General features: G+C 35.7%; 1 protein-coding gene across 1 annotated transcript in view; it reads right to left on the reverse strand.

Moving 5' to 3' along the window:
* The window catches only part of LOC128638183 (transmembrane protease serine 13-like), a 145,850-nt gene that overhangs the window by 36,532 nt on the left and 90,454 nt on the right, over positions 1–18,864 (reverse strand). The window contains exons 4-6 of the mRNA XM_053690047.1: positions 13,538–13,663; positions 13,183–13,315; positions 12,763–12,861 (exon numbers count right to left, since the gene is read on the reverse strand). Coding sequence (XP_053546022.1) covers positions 12,763–12,861; positions 13,183–13,315; positions 13,538–13,663 — 358 coding nt within the window. The remainder of the gene's footprint in view (positions 1–12,762; positions 12,862–13,182; positions 13,316–13,537; positions 13,664–18,864) is intronic.

The following is an 18,864-nucleotide window of genomic DNA, read 5'->3' on the forward strand; positions in this document are numbered from 1 at the left end:
TTCTTAACCACTACTTACCTATGGAAATCTGCCGGGATCGTCGCTGAGGGGCAAAAGAAAGAATACCTGCGCCCTCCTGGTAGGGTGAAGCAGGCTGGAGCTGTCGGCATCCGGGTAATTGGCCCAAGTTAGTGGCGGAGGGATCCGTGAACGTCATCGCTTTGCCATCGGCCCCTCAGCAGAGACGCACCGGACTGGCGTTTGTGACGTCTGACATGCTGCACTGAGCACCGGAATTGTTAAAGTTGCAGTGGCAGAGGAAGAAAGGCCCTGGCGGCAAGTAACATACCCACAGACACCTCCTTGAAATATGGTAAAGTAAAGTGGGGGTATCTCAGTCACGTGGTTTGGCAACTCCCCTGAAGCACTGGTATGTGAAATTTTTATTTAGTGGGACTCACTATTTTTCTCTGGGGAACATACTGTTCTGACTGTGTCTTGAGCCGTTAAAAAAAAAAAAAAAAGAAAAAAAAAAAAAAGAGAGACACCCCACAAAATTGCTGATTTAGTGTGAGAGGAGAAAAAAATAAAGAAAAAGGGGTCATATTAAAAGTTCCTGAACTGTGCAATCAAAGGGAAAAAAAAAAGAGGAAAAAAAAAACAAAGGGAAACTAACATCATACAGTCCCTTTACCTCTAAACTGAGCTTATTTAAAGGAACTCTGGGACTATGCAATATCTCCAGAATAGCTGTAAATTTGATTTCCAGCTAAGAGGCTGCATACATAAATGATTTATGAGTTTTCTTTTTGCTTTTTTCCCTTTGCCTTTCTGTATCATTTGTATTGTGAATATACACTACAGCGTTATATTTTGTACCTAAGAACAACTTCAAGATTTCTTTTTAATTTGCTCAAAGAATAGTAGAAGGATATTATCAAATATTTATAAGGTTTAGCACTGTGCTTGCTGTTTTCTCTGTGTTTCTGGCGATATGCAGTAATAGAGGATACTTTCTATATGGGTTGCCCCCTACATAGAGTCATATAGGGCTGGTTTTCTTTTTTTTCCACTTATTTGTTGAGAAATCTCTTCATTTCACTTGTATCCAATGATGAGAAAAGAAAAAAAAGAAAAGAAAACAAAATCTCTTTGTTCTCTTGGTGTCTTTTATTCAAAAGCAGGGACGTATGCGTCGGAGCAGGCCAATTTTGGGAGAAACTATATAGCAGCAGTTTTGCAAGAATCATATCCATTTGTAAGAGCACTACATGGCAGCACTATTTCATGGTATGTAGTGCTACAGACGCCTACCTAGGTATATCTTCAGCAAAGAATGTCATGGGAACAAAGCAAATTTGATAATAGAAGTAAATTGGAAACTGTTTTAAAATGGTTTTGTCTGAATCAGTTTGTCTCTCTCTTCTTTGAGCGGAATCACAGATCTGTTTCTAATCACTCATCAAGTGAAGAGTAGTGCATATTAGCTAGGGATCGGCGAATGTGTTTATATCCGAATTTGAATGTTAGAACGAATGTTATTGTAGAAATTCGATTTTCATAATAGAATGTTGATAAGAACGAATATTCTTAAAAATTCGATTTTCGAATGTTATTTACAGTTTTCGAATGTCACATTCGAATTCAAATATTACATTTATAAAACACAATTGTAGACTAGAAACACTATTTCGAATGTCACATTTGAATCGAATATCACATTTGAATCGAATGTCACATTCTAATTCGAATATTACATTTAGAAAACACAGTATTAGACTAGAAATACTATTTCAAATTTGAATGTGACATTTATTAAACACAGTTGTAGACTAGAAATACTATTTCGAATTTGAATGTCACATTCAAATTCAAATATTACATTTTGAAATTGAATGAATACATAGCTAAACATTCTATTATTCAAACGAATATTTTCGAATTTTATTGAAAAATTCTAAAATGAAAATTCGAAAATAGAATGTTAGAATGTTATATAAACATTCAAAATTCGATTCGAACGAACGAATGTATCAAAATTCGTTTTAAATTTCAAATTTTTAGAAACGTTCGCCCATCCCTAATGTTAGCTACCATTATGATGGGACAACAAAGACATTGGAAGGCAGGGCTTAATGATAGCTCTAGTTGTAGATCTTAGCATATCATTTATATACAAATACTTCAAATGAGAATTTATAGAGATAAACATTTATATAGTATTAGCTAAAACAGATTTTACCAGATCATAGTTCATATTTGTCTGATTCCTTGCATATATCAGAAAAGTCTCTTGTATTTCTTTATACTTTTATACTTAGCACCAACTCAAAGCAAACTAAAATGTAACCCTCATTGGAGACCTCAGTCTATTCCAAAATACAATAAAGGGACATAAAAGCACATTTGAAATGCTGATTAAATCAATTAAAAATTTGTATTAAAGTATAATTCAGTATTGTTAGACTGGCCAAGTTTTTTGGAAGTTTATACGTTTTGTGATGTGTTTCGGGCTTGGCACATAGTGCGCATGCTTTGAGTGCCTGTGGCTGCTCAAAATGTGATGTCACTGACACTTGGAGCATGTGCACGATGAGAATGGGAGTTTAAGGTCACTATTACATATGCTTGCTGATTTACACGCACAATAAGAGTTAATATGGAAAAATAAAAAAACTGTGTAGCGCATCAGCTGGGTAAGCAGGGCTAACACACTGTGGGCCAGATTACAAATGGAGCGTTATTTAATGCTTCCGCTCAAGTGCTAACTGCGCTAGAAGTACGCGTTTTGTGTGTGTTGGGTTGTGCTCGTATTAAAAGTTGAAGGTAAACCATTTTGGGTGCTAACTCGCCAAGTGTAAAAAGCTGAACTTACAATATCAGGTGTGATAACTTGTTACCCTATGAAGTCATACATGATTATATATAGGTATAGATATATACAGATTAATATATATATATATATATATATATATATATATATATATATATATATATATATATATATATATTTAGACATACATAGGACATGTTCTACTATATGGAGAACTTTGGAATGTGAAATATTTACAGTACATATACATTTAACCCTTAAGTGACCAGACCACTTTTACATTTGTTGACCGTTTGGGACCAAGGCTATTTTTACATTTCTGCTGTGTTTGTGTTTAGCTGTAATTTTCCTCTTACTCATTTACTGTACCCACACATATTATATACTGTTTTGGCCTTTCTAAAGATACTATTATTTTCATCATATCTTATAATTTACTATAAAAAAAATATAAAATATGAGGAAAAAAATGGAAAAAACACACTTTTTCTAACTTTGACCCCCAAAATCTGTTACACATCTACAACCACCAAAAAACACCCATGCTAAATAGTTTCTAAATGTTGTCCTGAGTTTAGAAATACCCAATGTTTACATGTTCTTTGCTTTTTTTTGCAAGTTATAGGGCAATAAATACAAGTAGCACTTTGCTATTTCCAAACCATTTTTTTTTCTTCAAAATTAGCCATAGTTACATTGGAACACTGATATCTGTCAGGAATCCCTGAATATTTCTTGACATGTATATATTTTTTTAGTAGACAACCCAAAGTATTGATCTAGGCCCATTTTGGTATATTTCATGCCACCATTTCACCGCCAAATGCGATGAAATAAAAAAAAAAATTGTTCATTTTTTCACAAACTTTAGGTTTCAAACTGAAATTATTTACAAACAACTTGTGCAATTATGTCACAAATGGTTGTAAATGCTTCTCTGGGATCCTCTTTGTTCAGAGATAGCAGACATTTATTGCTGTGGCACTACTTTTTGGTAATTAGAAGGCCGCTAAATGCCGCTGCGTACCACACTCGTATTATGCCCAGCAGTGACAGGGTTAATTAGGTAGCTTGTAGGGTTCATTTTAGCTTTAGTGTAGTAGACAACCCAAAGTATTGATCTAGGCCCATTTTGATATATTTCAAGCCACCATTTTACCGCAAAATTTGATCAAATAAACAAAAACATTCACTTTTTACAAACTTTAGGTTTCTCACTGAACTTATTTACAAACAGCTTTTGCAATTATGGCACAAATGGTTGTAAATGCTTCTCTGGGATCTCCTTTGTTCAGAAATAGCAGACATATATGGCTATGGCATTGCTTTTTGGTAATTAGAAGGCCGCTAAATGCTGCTGCACATTAGGTAGCTTGTAGAGAGCTTGAAGGGTTAATTTTAGCTTTAGTGTAGAGGTCAGCCTCCCACCTGACACATCCCACCCCTGATTCCTCCCAAACAGCTCACTTCCCTCCCCCACCCCACAATTGTCCCCGCCATCTTAAGATCTTAAGTACTGGCAGAAAGTACTGGCAGTTATTTATTTAAAAAAAATAATATATATATATATATATTCTGCTGTGTAGGATCCCCCCTTAGCCCCCAACCTCCCTGATTCCCCCCAAAGAGCTCTCTAACCCTCCCCCCACTAACTATTCACCACCATTTTGGGTACTGGCAGCTGTCTGCCAGTACCCACTTTGCAATCAAATGTGGCCTTTTTAAAAAATAACTACTCACTTTTTCTGTGGGTGTAGCTGCCCCCCTCCATACCCTACCCCCCCTTCCAGATCCCTTTTCAAAAATGATTCCTCCCTTCTCTGGCAGTCCCCCACCCCCGCACACCACCCTCTCCCACCACTTACATTTTTTATATGCGCCCAGATCGCGGGCGCACGCGCACACACCCCCTGCGCGCACCCGACAGGCATTTCCTACTTCTGGCTGGAAGCTCGCCAGCAATGGGCCGCCCACCCGCTTCACTGCAGCTGCTCCCACCCACCAACGATCGGCACCATTGCTGACTGATGCAGAGAGGGCCACAGAGTGGCTCTCTCTGCATCGGTGTGCCAAAAAAGTTATAGCAGTGATGCCTCAATATCACTGCAATACCTTGTAAGCGGCTGGAAGCCAGCAGGATCGCTTCCACCGCTTGAAAACCCTGAGGACGTACAGGGTACGTCCTTGGTCGTTAACTGACCTTTTTTGTAGTACGTACCCTGTATGCTCTTGGTCGTTAAAATTAAAGGGGTTAAACACTTAAATATGAATATTATATTGCATAAATATATTTTTTCGTGTTTTCATCTACTTAAAAGGGATAGGAAAGTCAAAATTAAACTTGCATGATTCAGACAGAGCATTTAATTTTAAGACACTTTTTAATTCACTTCTATTTTCAAATGTGCTTATTTCTCTGGGTATCCATTGTTGAAAAATAAAATACACACATATCTTACACTAGTGTCCCACTAGCTGCTGATTGGTGCCTGCACACATTTGTCACTTGTGATTGGCTAATTGGCTAACTAGATGTGTTCAGCTAGCTGCCAGGAGTGCTATGCTGTTCCTTCAGCAAAGGATAACAAGTGAATGAAGAACATTTTAGAAGTAAATTGGAAAGGTGTTTAAAATTCTATGATCTATCCAAATCATGAATGAACATTTTGGGGTTTCCTGTCCGTTTAACTACAAAGGGTTCCAGTGCACACACACAAACATACATACATGCATAATTATATACATAATGAATATATATATATATATATATATACACACATACATATAAAATATATATCTATCCACACACATTCAATTATTTATGTCTGAAGATATATAATAGTGTCTGAATTATACATATGTTTTTAGAAAGTGTACTTATATAGTGTACTTATATTTGAAAGGGTATACTTTACTATTTGGAGGGAGAATATATTTTTCATTTGTCCCTGAATACTAGACATGTGCATGGCGAAAAAATTAGTTTCGGATCGATTCGGATTTTTTCGAATTTCGGTTCGGAGCGATTCGAATTCGGAAAAATTTGAATCAATTCGGTTCGGATTTGTTTCAGATTCAAATAAATCCGGTTCGGATTTGTTTCGGATTCATTCGGATTCGAATAAATTCGGCTGGATTCGGTTCGATTCGGAAATTCGGAATTTCGGTAAGTGTTAGGTGGGATTAGACTAGTATTATGTACTGTATATCAGGTGTAACCCATAGCAGAGTGATATAACCTAATATACTGTACAATACTAGTGTAATCCATGGTCATCCGAATCTACCGAATAAATCCGAACTAATTCGGACTTATTCTGTAGATTCGGCACTATTTTAATTCGGATCGATCCAAATCCTGAATTTTACCGAATTTCCGAATCGATCCGAACCGAATCGCACATGTCTACTGAATACCATATGCCATTTGAGGCGTATTGCAGAGATTTATAAGTGGATAAATAACAGCTTGCTCCATTTAAAATGTTTGTTTGACATGTTACCTATATCTTTTGTTGAACATTTTTTTTAATACAAGAATATTCACATACATTTTAGTGTAGGAAGAAGTTTTGTATATGCTGTTATTTAGCGCTGTTTTTTCCCCTTTTTTAATTAAACCTTTTTTATTTAAAACAGCTGCTTGTTTTTAGTCTTTTCTTTTACCACCAATTTATATAAAAAAGAAACTCTAAAATAAAGTTGAAGTAACCGGTTTTAAAATATGAGGATTTTTTCTCATATTTTGACACTAGGTGGCGATCTCTGATCACTGTTTGCAATAGCAATTATACTTTCAATTGGTTGAAGAGTATTAGTAATATCCTATATATATATATATATATATTTTGTTTGGATATATAATGAATTTATAATAAAATATTATATATATTTGCTAGATAAATATAGAAAACAAAAGTTAAAAAATGCAGTAATGTGCACTAACTACAAGGGAAAAAAATTAATTATGCATACAAAAAATAAAATAAAATTAAATGTTATGCATATGCTACAAAAAGTATACAGGCCCACCTATCAGTCATAGGCTATGCTCCCACAGAAATATAATCAAGTAAACGTGCAGTTTAAAACCAACTGAAAGAAAATAGAAATGTTTCTGCACACAAAAGGCTACATTTTATTTAAAACTTATGTGTACCCCCCAAAAAAGACAGCAGGCCTACCTATCAGTCACAAACTATGTTGTCCCCACAGCAACATAATAAAGTAAACCTGCAGTTTAAAATGAACTGAAAGAAAATACAAATGTTTCAACACACACAGGGTTAAACTTCTATGGAAATTTGTATTCCACCAAATAAAGTCAGCAAGCCTACCTATTTGTCACTGGCTGTGGCTCCACAGCAATATAATTATGAATAATCTCAACGTTCAGTTCACTACAAGAAAATAGAACTGTTTTTCTGCACAAAAAGGGTTAATCTTTCATTCTAAATATGTTTGCACGTCAAAAAAAGCAAGGAGCCAAGTACAGTCGCAGGCTATGGCCCAACAGCAAAAGTATACGTGCATCTTTTAAATTATAGTTTAACTGACTGCAAGTGAATAGAACTGTTATTCTGCACACAAGGGGCGCGATTACATATACGGCGCAGGCTTCAGCAGAAGCGCTGCAACCCGTGCCGCCCGTAATTTCACCTCACACATCGGGGTATCCAATAAACCCCACCGGTAGTTCATAAAGTTCCGTAAGTCAGATAAACTAGCGATGTCCATAAATGAGCGTAAATACAAATTTCTGGAGTCGCTAGTGACTTACGGCACTTTAGAAACTGCCGGCGCCTAAGAAAAGTAAAAAAAATATCAAATCTCCCGTAAAAGTCTAACACGCCTCCCAAAAATAAGCTCAACACGTAAAACCCCTATATCCGCCATCAACCCCACATTGGAACTAATAAAAGTATTTTTTTTTTTTTTTTTTAAATATAATTTTTATTGCGGTATTTGTCACTAACAAACACAGATAACAAAAAAACAAAAAAAAGAAAGAAAAAGACCAAGAAAAAGCAATACAAGAAATAAAAAAACTATACGCCTATTGTGAACCGTGAGCATGCCAACCTAGACAAACATCAGGAAATTTACACAGAATACACACTAGGTAATATCATATTGTCTAAGGCCAGCTCTCTAAGCAATTGATTGAAAAATATATACACTAACACATGGCAAAGAAAAAATTACATCCTGAAGTTAGACAATTAAGAAGGCTGCATGTTATAGTGTACTCATATATATCCCTATCAAGAGAGAGAGAAAAAAAAAAATAACGTAACTGCAGCTATACTAATATATCCTTTTTTGAGACATATTGGGATTTTACAATAAATCTAGGATATATGGGGGAAATCTAGAGTGAAGTATAGTTTTATAAACCTCCCAAACAGTGTATGGGTTACCCCTCAAACTATGCCATTGGACTTAAAGGGACAGTCTAGGCCAAAATAAACTTTCATGATTCAGATAGAGCATGTAATTTTAAACAATTTTCCAATTTACTTTTATCACCAATTTTGCTTTGTTCTCTTGGTATTCTTAGTTGAAAGCTTAACCTAGGAGGTTCATATGCTAATTTCTTAGACCTTGAAGCCCACCTCTTTCAGATTGCATTTTAACAGTTTTTCACCACTAGAGGGTGTTAGTTCACGTATTTCATATAGATAACACTGTGCTTGTGCACAAGAAGTTATCTGGGAGCAGGCACTGATTGGCTAGACTGCAAGTCTGTCAAAAGAACTGAAAAAAGGGGCAGTTTGCAGAGGCTTAGATACAAGATAATCACAGAGGTTAAAAGTATATTATTATAAATGTGTTGGTTATGCAAAATTGGGAAATGGGTAATAAAGGGATTATCTATCTTTTAAAACAATAAAAATTCTGGTGTAGACTGTCCCTTTAAATAACTGAAAATGGGGTGACAAGAATGATATGTGGTCACTTTTTGGGCCATGGTGCATGATAAAAAAAAAACAAAAAAACAAAAAAAGGGAGGGGGAGGGAAGCGGGAGAGAGAGAGAGAGAGAGAGAGAGAGAGAGAGAGAGACGGAAGAAATAAGATGAGAAAAGAAAGAGGAAAAAGAGGAGAAGAAAGAAGAGAACTAATAAAAGTATTAACCCCTAAACCAAAAACCCCCCCACAACGCAATATGCCTAATTAAACTATTAATCCCTATATCCACCATCAAACCCACACAGCAAGTAATAACGAAAGTATTAACCCCTAAATCCGCCAACCCCAACATCGCAAACTACCTATTAAAGTATTAACCCCTAAACCGCCAAAGCCCACAACGCAATAAACCTATCAAAGCATTAACCCCTAAACCGCCAAAGCCCACAACGCAAATAAATAATTAAATTACTAAGCCCCCTAACCTAACACCCCCTAAATGAACCCAAATTACCTAAATTACAAAATACTAAAGTTACTCTTAAAATAAAAAAACAACACTACTTTAAAAACAAAACAAAAAATAAGCATAAATTAAAGGGAAAGTTGAGTCAAAATTAAAATTCTGGTGTAGACTTTCCTTTTAAACTACAATTACAGAAAATAAAAAAATCTAAGATTACAGAAAAAATAATTTTTTTAAAAATATTTTTATAAACTATTGGCTGATTGGAACAGCCAAAAGAAAGCAAGCTCAATCCTATTGGCTGATTGGATCAGCCAATAGGATTGAACTTTAATCCTATTGGTTGATTGCATCAGCCAATACCTTAATTCTGATTGGGGGGTTGTTTGTATTTTTTTTCAGGTAAAAGAGCTGATTACTTTGGGGAAATGCCCCGCAAAAGGCCCTTTTAAGGGCTCTTGGTAGTTTAGTTTAGGCTAGGGTTTTTTTTTATTTTGGGGGGGGGGCTTTTTTATTTTAATAGGGCTATTAGATTAGGTGTAATTAGTTTAAATATCTGTAATTTGTTTATTATTTTATGTAATTTAGTGGGGTTTTTTGTACTTTAGCTAATTTAATTTAATTTAGGTAATTGTATTTAATTTAGTTAATTTATTTAATTATAGTGTAGTGTTAGGTATTAGTGTAACTTAGGCTAGGTTTTATTTTACAGGTACTTTTGTATTTATTTTAGCTAGGTAGTTATTAAATAGTTAATAACTATTTAATAACTATTCTATCTAGTTAAAATAAATACAAACTTGCCTGTAAAATAAAAATAAACCCTAGGCTAGATACAATGTAACTATTAGTTATATTGTAGCTAGCTTAGGGTTTATTTTGCAGGTAAGTATTTAGTTTTAAATAGGAATAATTTAGTTAATGATAGTAATTTTATTTCGACTTATTTAAATTATATTTAAGTTAGGGGGTGTTAGGGTTAGACTTAGATTTAGGGGTTAATACATTTAGTATAGTGGCGGCGACGTTGGGGGCGGCAGATTAGGGGTTAATAAATTAAGGTAGGTGGCAGCGATGTTAGGGACGGCAGATTAGGGGTTAATAATATTTAACTAGTGTTTGCTATGCGGAAGTGCGGCAGTTTTGGGGTTAATATGTTTATTATAGTGGCGGCGACGTTGGGGGCGGCAGATTAGGGGTTAATAAGTGTAGGTAGGTGGCGGCGACATTAGGTGCGGCAGATTAGGGGTTAATAAATATAATGTAGGTGTCGGCAATGTTGGGGGCACCAGATTAGGGGTTCATAAGTATAATGTAGGTGGCGGCGGTGTCTGGAGCGGCAGATTAGGGGTTAATAAGTGTAAGATTAGGGGTGTTTAGACTCGGGGTTCATGCTAGGGTGTTAGGTGTAAACATAAATGTAGTTTTCCCATAGGAATCAATGGGGCTGCGTTAGTGAGTTTTACGCTGCTTTTTTGCAGGTGTTACTTTTTCTCAGCCGGCTCTCCCCGTTGATTCCTATGGGGAAATCGTGCACAAGCACGTACGACCAGCTCACCGTTGACTTAAGCAGTGCTGGTATTGGAGTGCAGTAATGAGCAAAATTTTGCTCAAAGCTCACTTCTTGTCTTTTTACGACGGGTTTCTGAAAACCTGTAATACCAGCGATGTAGGAAAGTGAGCGGTGAGACAAAACTGCTCGTTAGCACCGCATAGCCTCTAACGCAAAACTCGTAATTTGGGCCTTTATTAGTTATTGCGGTGGGGGATTGCGATTGACAGGTAGATAGATAGATATTGCGCATGTGTTAGGTGTTAGTTAGTTTCGGGAGTTACGGTGCTCCCATACTCAGCGCAAGGCCTGCTGCGGCTACCTTTGTGTGGCAAGGTGAAAATGGAGTAAGATTTCTCCATTATCGATACGTAAGTCCTTGCGCTGAGTATTGGATACCGATTTGCGACGTGGTCCCATGTTAGCTTATGGGAGTAAAAATTGCGGGCGACAGGTGAAATATACGTGCCGCATTTATATGCGGCGCTGTATATTGGATACCAAAACCGCGCAAAAAACGGTGTAATGGGGCCCAAAGTGTTAAAGTTTAATTCAAAAAATGTTTGCACCTAAAAAAAAGCAAGTAGGCCAGTACAGGCTAGGGCCAAGGGGCAAAAGTAAATGCACAGCTAAATTAAAGTTTAACTGACTGCGAGTAAATAGAACTGCTTCCTGCACACAAAGGGTTGAAGTTTAATTCTAAATTTATTTTCAAAGCTCGAAAAAAAGCAAGGAGGCCGGTACAGTCACAGGTTAAGGCTTCTATTCAAACTGAATCTCACTAGAATATTTTTTATTTCAAATCTAAAAATCTATACCTAACAAGCAAACATATGTTTACTACACAACTGCATATTACATTCAAACAAATACGACCATCATATATTATAACATTCACATTTATTTATCATTTATTATGAAATTATTAACCCCTCATCTCCAGTGTGGATTCATGTAGGATTCACCCCCAATAATTACTGTAGCACACCCAATTTTCAATGGTGTCAACAGTAATAGATTTGGAAGGTTGTAAATAAGGGGGGGGAGACAAATAAGAAAAGGAAGAAGTACTTAAAAATGATGACCCCCACTAGGGATGGGCAAATGTTTCTAAAAATTCGAAATTTAAAACGAATTTTGATACATTAGTTTGTATCGAATTTTGAATGTTTATATCACATTCTATTTTCCAATTTTCGTTTTTGAATTTTTCAATAAAATTTGAAAATATTCGTTCGAATAATAGAATGTTTAGCTATTCATTACATTTTGAAATGTAATATTTGAATTTGAATGTGACATTTGAATTTGAATGTAAGATTCAAATTCGAATTAGTATTTATAGTCTACAAGTGTGTTTAACAAATGTAATAGTCAAATTTGAATGCTACATTCAAATTTCGAATGTCACATTCGAATTAAAAATAGTATTTCTAGTCTAAAACTGCTTTTCAAATGTAATATTAAAATTCGAATGACACATTCGAATTCGAAATAGTATTTCTAGTCTAATACTGTGTTTTTAAAATGTAATATTCGAATTCAAATATGACATTCAAATTTAATATCACATTTGAATTTGAAATAGTATTTCTAGTTACAATTGTATTTAATAAATGTAATATTCAAATGCTACATTCGAATTTGAATGTAACATTCAATTTCGAAAAAGTATTTCTAGTCTAATACTGTGTTTTATAAATGTAATATTCGAAAACAAATATGATAGTCGAATTTGAATGTGACATTCGAATATGAATAATATTTCTAGTCTACAATTGTGTTTTATAAATGAATGTGACATTCGGAAGCTGTAAATAACATTTGATAATAAAAATTTTAAGAATATTCGTTCTTATCAACATTCTATTATGTAAATCAAATTTCTACAATAACATTATATCCAACATTCAAATTTGAATATAAACACATTCGCCCATTCCTACCCCCCACACATACCAGTACTACCCTCCACACTAGACATATAGCTTTGCGGTGACTTTGTTGGTTTCCTCTATTTTTATAAAGTCTAGATCCTCTGCTATGTATCTCATTCTCACCTGTCCAGGCTGCCCTGTATGGTGTCAGATGCTACTCCACTGGCCAGTCCGGTATTCTGTGGATTGTCCCTCATTGTCACCAGCTGTGTGGTGGGTGATCTAGGGATGGAAGCACACATGAAAGAAAACAGTATCAATCTGAAAAACGGTTAATTATGTATTTAAAGTTATGGTCGATATGATAAAGTAAGTATGACATTTTAATGAGTAAGCGAGCATACAATTTGAATAACCAATGTACGCTATATCTTAATTATTAAAGGATCATTTTAGCTTCCATGTCTCTTTTAATCTCATCTCTATGAATAAAGTCTGGATAATATGAATAAAGTCCTGGGATAATGCAAGCAAATAGGGGCTAAAGAGAAGGTAGTTCAAAAGGTAAAGAACTAGGACACCCGGATAGTAGGGAATACTTACTCCAAAAATCCAAATCTTTGGCAAACGTAGGCTGGGAAATTGCTATTAACACCAGTGGAACATACAGGTAGCCATTGATTCTCTTGAGTGCGTGACATGACCTGGAGTAGGGAGTTATCCCAGCGAAACCTCACTGCAAATGGAAATGTTAGAGATTAGTATATGTCAGCTCTTTATGATGTTCCCTCCCAATTAGCCAGAAACCCAACATTTTGCCAGAAAGTGAATTCACGGCATTCATTGCACAAAAGCGAGACCACATTCCTCTTTTGCCAATGAAGCAAGAAATCAGTTTGCCAGAGTGAGGAATTATAATCCTCTGTACAAAGTCCAGAGATAATACCAGTCTACGTACCACATCCCATCTCATCTCCTCCTCGAGAACATTCAGCCACACCATTGCATAGAGTTTTATTTTTAAAGCAGCTTTCCCTGGGGATGGATGAGCTTGACGGAGACGTGTTGAAAGCATTTAATTTAACTAAGAGAGAAAAAAGGACAGTTGTTATTTTTATTGCTGAGCATTGTGTTGCGTAACACTGTAGGACCAAGCTAATTAATACAATAATCCACATATAGAACTCAACCCATGAAGATGTTTGATCTGGCTGGCAGACCATGTCAGAGATGATGGGGTTGTTGTATAATGATTATACACCTTCTACCTTCCTACTGGCACTAGTACATATTAGACACTTCATCTCCTGCATTCCTGTGTGCAGAAGTGTCTGTAATAAACACCATGTGTAGATGAACAAGTCACTAAGTCAGCTCTGGGATGATTGAGTTAGGGTACACATCTGCATTCACTGTATGTTACTTCTAGCCAGCCAGGGTGTTACACATTAATCTGTTTAATTAATTAAGTGTAAAATAGCAATGCAGTTGACCTATTTTAACTGTAATTTAAAACTTTTGCAAATTAAGTGATTTCTAGTGCCCACAGAGAAGCTGGAATGTATATTGCAGACTTATGAATGCTGACTCTGCAACATATTAAAAAGTGATTGCTTGATCAGTGCAGGAGTCTAACAGCTCCTAACTGTGTATGTCCCTGAACTTATTTAACATAATCCTTGCAATTTTAAATCATGTAAAAACTTACATGATTTTAAAACAGCAAATATACATACATATGCACACACACATATATAGATTGTATATATTATCAATTAAGCATTGGACTGTCCCATTACTCACTGATGCGTGTGTTACTGGCATATCATATATATATATATATATATAAATAAAGGGACATCTTGTTTTTGTATAAACATTGTGTTGGTCTCACCATTAATTGATAATTTTGTTCTGAGGAAGGGAAATCCCTTTAAACACTTGTGTGCGTTACTGGCAGTGTTATTATGTTACTAAGGGCCTTATGGTTAAAGATTCTTCTACTTGGAGATAAATTGTAGTGTAAACTTCATAGGGGCTGAACTCACTGAATGTTAAAAGAAAAAGGGCAGAACCCCCCAGCACTTCAATCTCTCTCACAAGTTTCTAGACATTTTGATATTCTTGTCTAAGGGGAGTTCTCTGTATTTCTGTATGTGAAGAAGAAACATAAACTTACACCTTGTTCTTTGTATTTTATATTATTTTACACTTCAGATTTCAGTATTATTACGTTTGAGCTTTGCACTTTCTAGTCTATATTTAAATTAGGTCCAGCAGTGATTTTACTAATCTTGATTATGATTTGAAAGTTTCTATGTTACTTTAACAAGCTAGGATCATACTTACTTTTATTTCTAAGTCTGCAGGTAAAGTTAAACAATACGATGGGGGGAACTTCCGGGTAGCGTCCATGTTCAGACGCATAACTACATGCTGCATTCTAAATGTGCTACCTATAATTCTATAATTTAAAGTATAGATCTGAGATCTCCTGCAGAAGACACACCATATGAACCTAATATTCAAGGAAATTGCTGCTGGCATCAGTGCTCGGAGCCACTTTGAGATCTTGGCCTGCACAATACCCCCGCCGGCAGGGTACTTAAGGGCCCTGTCGTTAGGAAGCAAGTTTTGTGCTTGTAATCCCCAAAAGCATTCAAGATAACCAGAACCACTCAGCTTAGCTATCGCTTGTCGCTTCAGACTTGTGTGAGTAGTACTTTTGACGAGATAGCACAGATGGTGGCCACGTGGGAAGAAGAGCCGCTTCTGCTCCTGGAAAACCACTTTATTAAAATGGGGCACTCATTGGTGTACCTCATGCAGCAGTCTGGCTGATAGCAATGAGTATCTTACAATTACTGAGATTACTGATCCATGTGGAGAACCTTTTGTGGATCACTGCAGTGAGGTCGATTGGTCATATGTGTCCAACATTACAGAAGATACAGCATCACCAAGGGACACCATGTCTGCTGCAGGAGAATGTCCGACAAGGGAAGCACTGCAACCTGGCTCACAAACATCAAAACCACTCCTCAATACTCTAAAGGCTGATGGTCTCATTTTTATGGATACCTATATATTGAAAGACATCCGGGGACACCTCTAATCATTTTACAGATCCAAGATTTATTGTACAGTAACGGAGCAACTTATATTAAACTGCCTACACATCTTTTTCTGAACATACTTCATGGAGGGACATACATGACTGATATCTTTCCACATACTGTCATTTTTGGACCCATCCTTGGTAATTTTATACACCTTGCCTCATGTATGGTATCAACTGGGGTTGGTTAAAGTGAAGACACTGTATTACGTATAAACCCTGCCTAGCTCCAAGATAATTGATCAGGCAGACTTTATTTGTGGACAGCAGCACTAGAAGGAGAACTCTGTGTTATAAGTTAGATAAAGTTTTATTACTACGTGTTTCATAACTGTGATTAGTTACTGTTTTTCTATTCTAATGCAGATAATTTTCCATACCTTGAGTCTAAGTTAGCACATTTTAGTTCTACATCCTATTAGGAGGGTGAAAAACTAAATATAGCAAGATATAGTGTTTTATTTCTATTAATATTCCCACCAATCAGCTTTACTGCATGTAGGTGCTGCATTACCAAATTGATCGTTGTTTAGTAATGTAAGTCTGCATGTTTCCTACAGTGAAGTCTTAGTATATCTACAATGAGAGGACTTTAACTCCAAGTTCAATTTTTATTTTCTGCACATCCATTAGTATACAACTTTTACTACACACTATGAAAGAGCCTACTAGACCTTTACTCCTAAATGCTTCATATTAGTTATCCAGCTATTTTAATTATTAGAGGTATATGAGCAGACGTGCTAGATCAGGAGCAGGCATAGCTAACTTATTACCCATTACAAGGTTAAACAAATTTCTCTGGGTGAACCAGGTGAATAGTTTGATGTGGGAGATTCTTTATGTATATAAGCAGGTTGTCACTTGATGATCATATGTATGCATAATTCCTTGTTCTCTCTGTCTTGCTGTCTGCGGCCGAGACAGCGGGTCAGACACTTCATATCTCCAAATATACATCACCCTCTTTACCAACCATATTCTTGCTGGGTAAATATATTGCGCCTAAATTTGCACTTCCATATGAGCTCAGACAGTAAACATCTGACACACTTATCACAAAGCTGAGCTTATGAAATCCTATCCATGGATAATGCCCTATATCAGCAACTACGCTATAGCTTCTGAGTGATGAGATCAGTGGTAGGAAAATAACTATTTATCGCTTATCTCCACTGATCACTTCTAGATATTAAAGACTGAGATCAGGGTTTAGAAATGGTGTAAAGCTTTACTCACAATACCTCTGAATGTGCTACACCTCAATGTTCAGGTTATTTTTTATTTCAACATATATTCCATAAGATAAGTAAAGCAATTTGTAAGTCTCCCCCTGAGCTCCGGTTGCTACGCTCCCTAAATGTCAGGGTTTCTAGATTTATCTATTACAGACTCAGGTTGAAGTACAGGTAGCCCTCAGTTTACGCCGGGGTTAGGTTCCAGGAGGAATGGTTGTAAATCGAAACTGTTGTATATTGAAACCCAGTTTATAATGTAAGTCAATGGGAAGTGAAGGAGTTAGGTTTCAGGCCCCTCTCAAAATTGTCATAAGTAACACCTAATACATTATTTTTAAAGGTTTGAAATGAAGACTTTAAATGCTAAACAGCATTATAAACCTAATAATATAGATTGTATCATCATCAAACAAAGTTTAATGAACAAAAACATTTGCTAAACATAACCTAATAAAATAATTACGTAAGAGATTGCATCATCATCAAACTAAGTTTAATGAACAAAAACTTTTTTTACATTTTTCTGCAAACAGTTTTCTGCATTGTTAGCATGTTAGATAATATTGGGTCTGCACCTATTCTATGCATTTCAATTTGCAGTTATTTATAGGCAGTTAGGCACCCTCACCTCAAGCAGCTGGACAGGAAGATAATAGGGAAGTGGCTGCAAGATCTTGCTCGATAGGTCTTGTCTGATCTGTGTACACAGATCAATTTCAGGCTGTTAAACTTGCTTAACTTTGCTGAAACACAAGCGGACAGCTCCACCTACTGGCTATTTTAATTAGTGCACTGCTTTTCAATGCATTTCAAGAGCAGTCACATGACTGAAAAAAAGGTTATTATGAAACGGCGTAAATTGAACCGGCGTAAACCGAGGGCCACCTGTATATATTTTGAGTTTAGTGGTGACCATGAGTTTCTTGTTTATACAGCATAGCATCTAAGATTATACATTTCTCCCTTATTGTTTTCTTTTTTTAAGCACGTACTTGAATCACACCCTATGTTATACCTACACCATCTGTGCTGTACATTATTATAGAACCCATATTATTCCCAGGTCCAGGCGATCTATATTGTTTTCTATATATAAGTTACTGGATATATTGTGATACGTTGAAAAATTAAAGTTAAAAAGAGGTTCATAATTTGGGACTCGAGTGGTCCCCTTAACTTGTGATTACCTACTATATACTTCATTTCCCACAACTTTAGGTGGTCCAAAAGTGGCCCCATGTGTCATCCTGTAGGTATATAATTTGTTCAGCAAACTCTGTTAGTGAAGACGTATTTGCTTATCCTGTATTGACTGTATATTGGGAAACTACTGTCTCTTTTTATTGTATATTAACTATTACTGTATGTTTGCCTTGCACTGAACCTCAATAAAAATTATTTAAAAAAAAATAAAAATAATTACAATACAATTATTTAACTGTCAGAAAAGTAATATATACTAAACTGGAGGCAAAAACAAGTTAAATTGTTGTGAAAAAAGCAGTTTATTTTGTATTTGCTGCAAACTGAGACTTTACATCTGCCCAATGCATTCTCCTGTTAACTTATCTCTCCCCTGTGAAATTCTTTATACCATAGAGTCTTATTCATTTTCTAAGGAAGGCATCTTTTATCTCTCTGAGACTTCCAGATTATGTTTGTTTTTTTAATAGAATTCAGCGAGTTCAGCCCCTGTGAAGTCAGCACTATAATTTTTCTCCAAACTAGAAAATCCTAAATACACTTCTATATACAGAATAAAATATAAAATAGAAAGGGCAAAATATAAATGTAATACAACTTAATCTAAAGTGTAAAGTAATATAAAATACAAAGCATTCATGCAGCAGAACTAGGATCTAGCAGTGCTGGAGAATCATTTTATATAATCTCGTCTGAGTAGAGAGCTTTATATCACCAAGCCCTGGT

Source organism: Bombina bombina, chromosome 8, assembly GCF_027579735.1.
Source record: "Bombina bombina isolate aBomBom1 chromosome 8, aBomBom1.pri, whole genome shotgun sequence".
Lineage (NCBI taxonomy): Eukaryota > Metazoa > Chordata > Amphibia > Anura > Bombinatoridae > Bombina > Bombina bombina.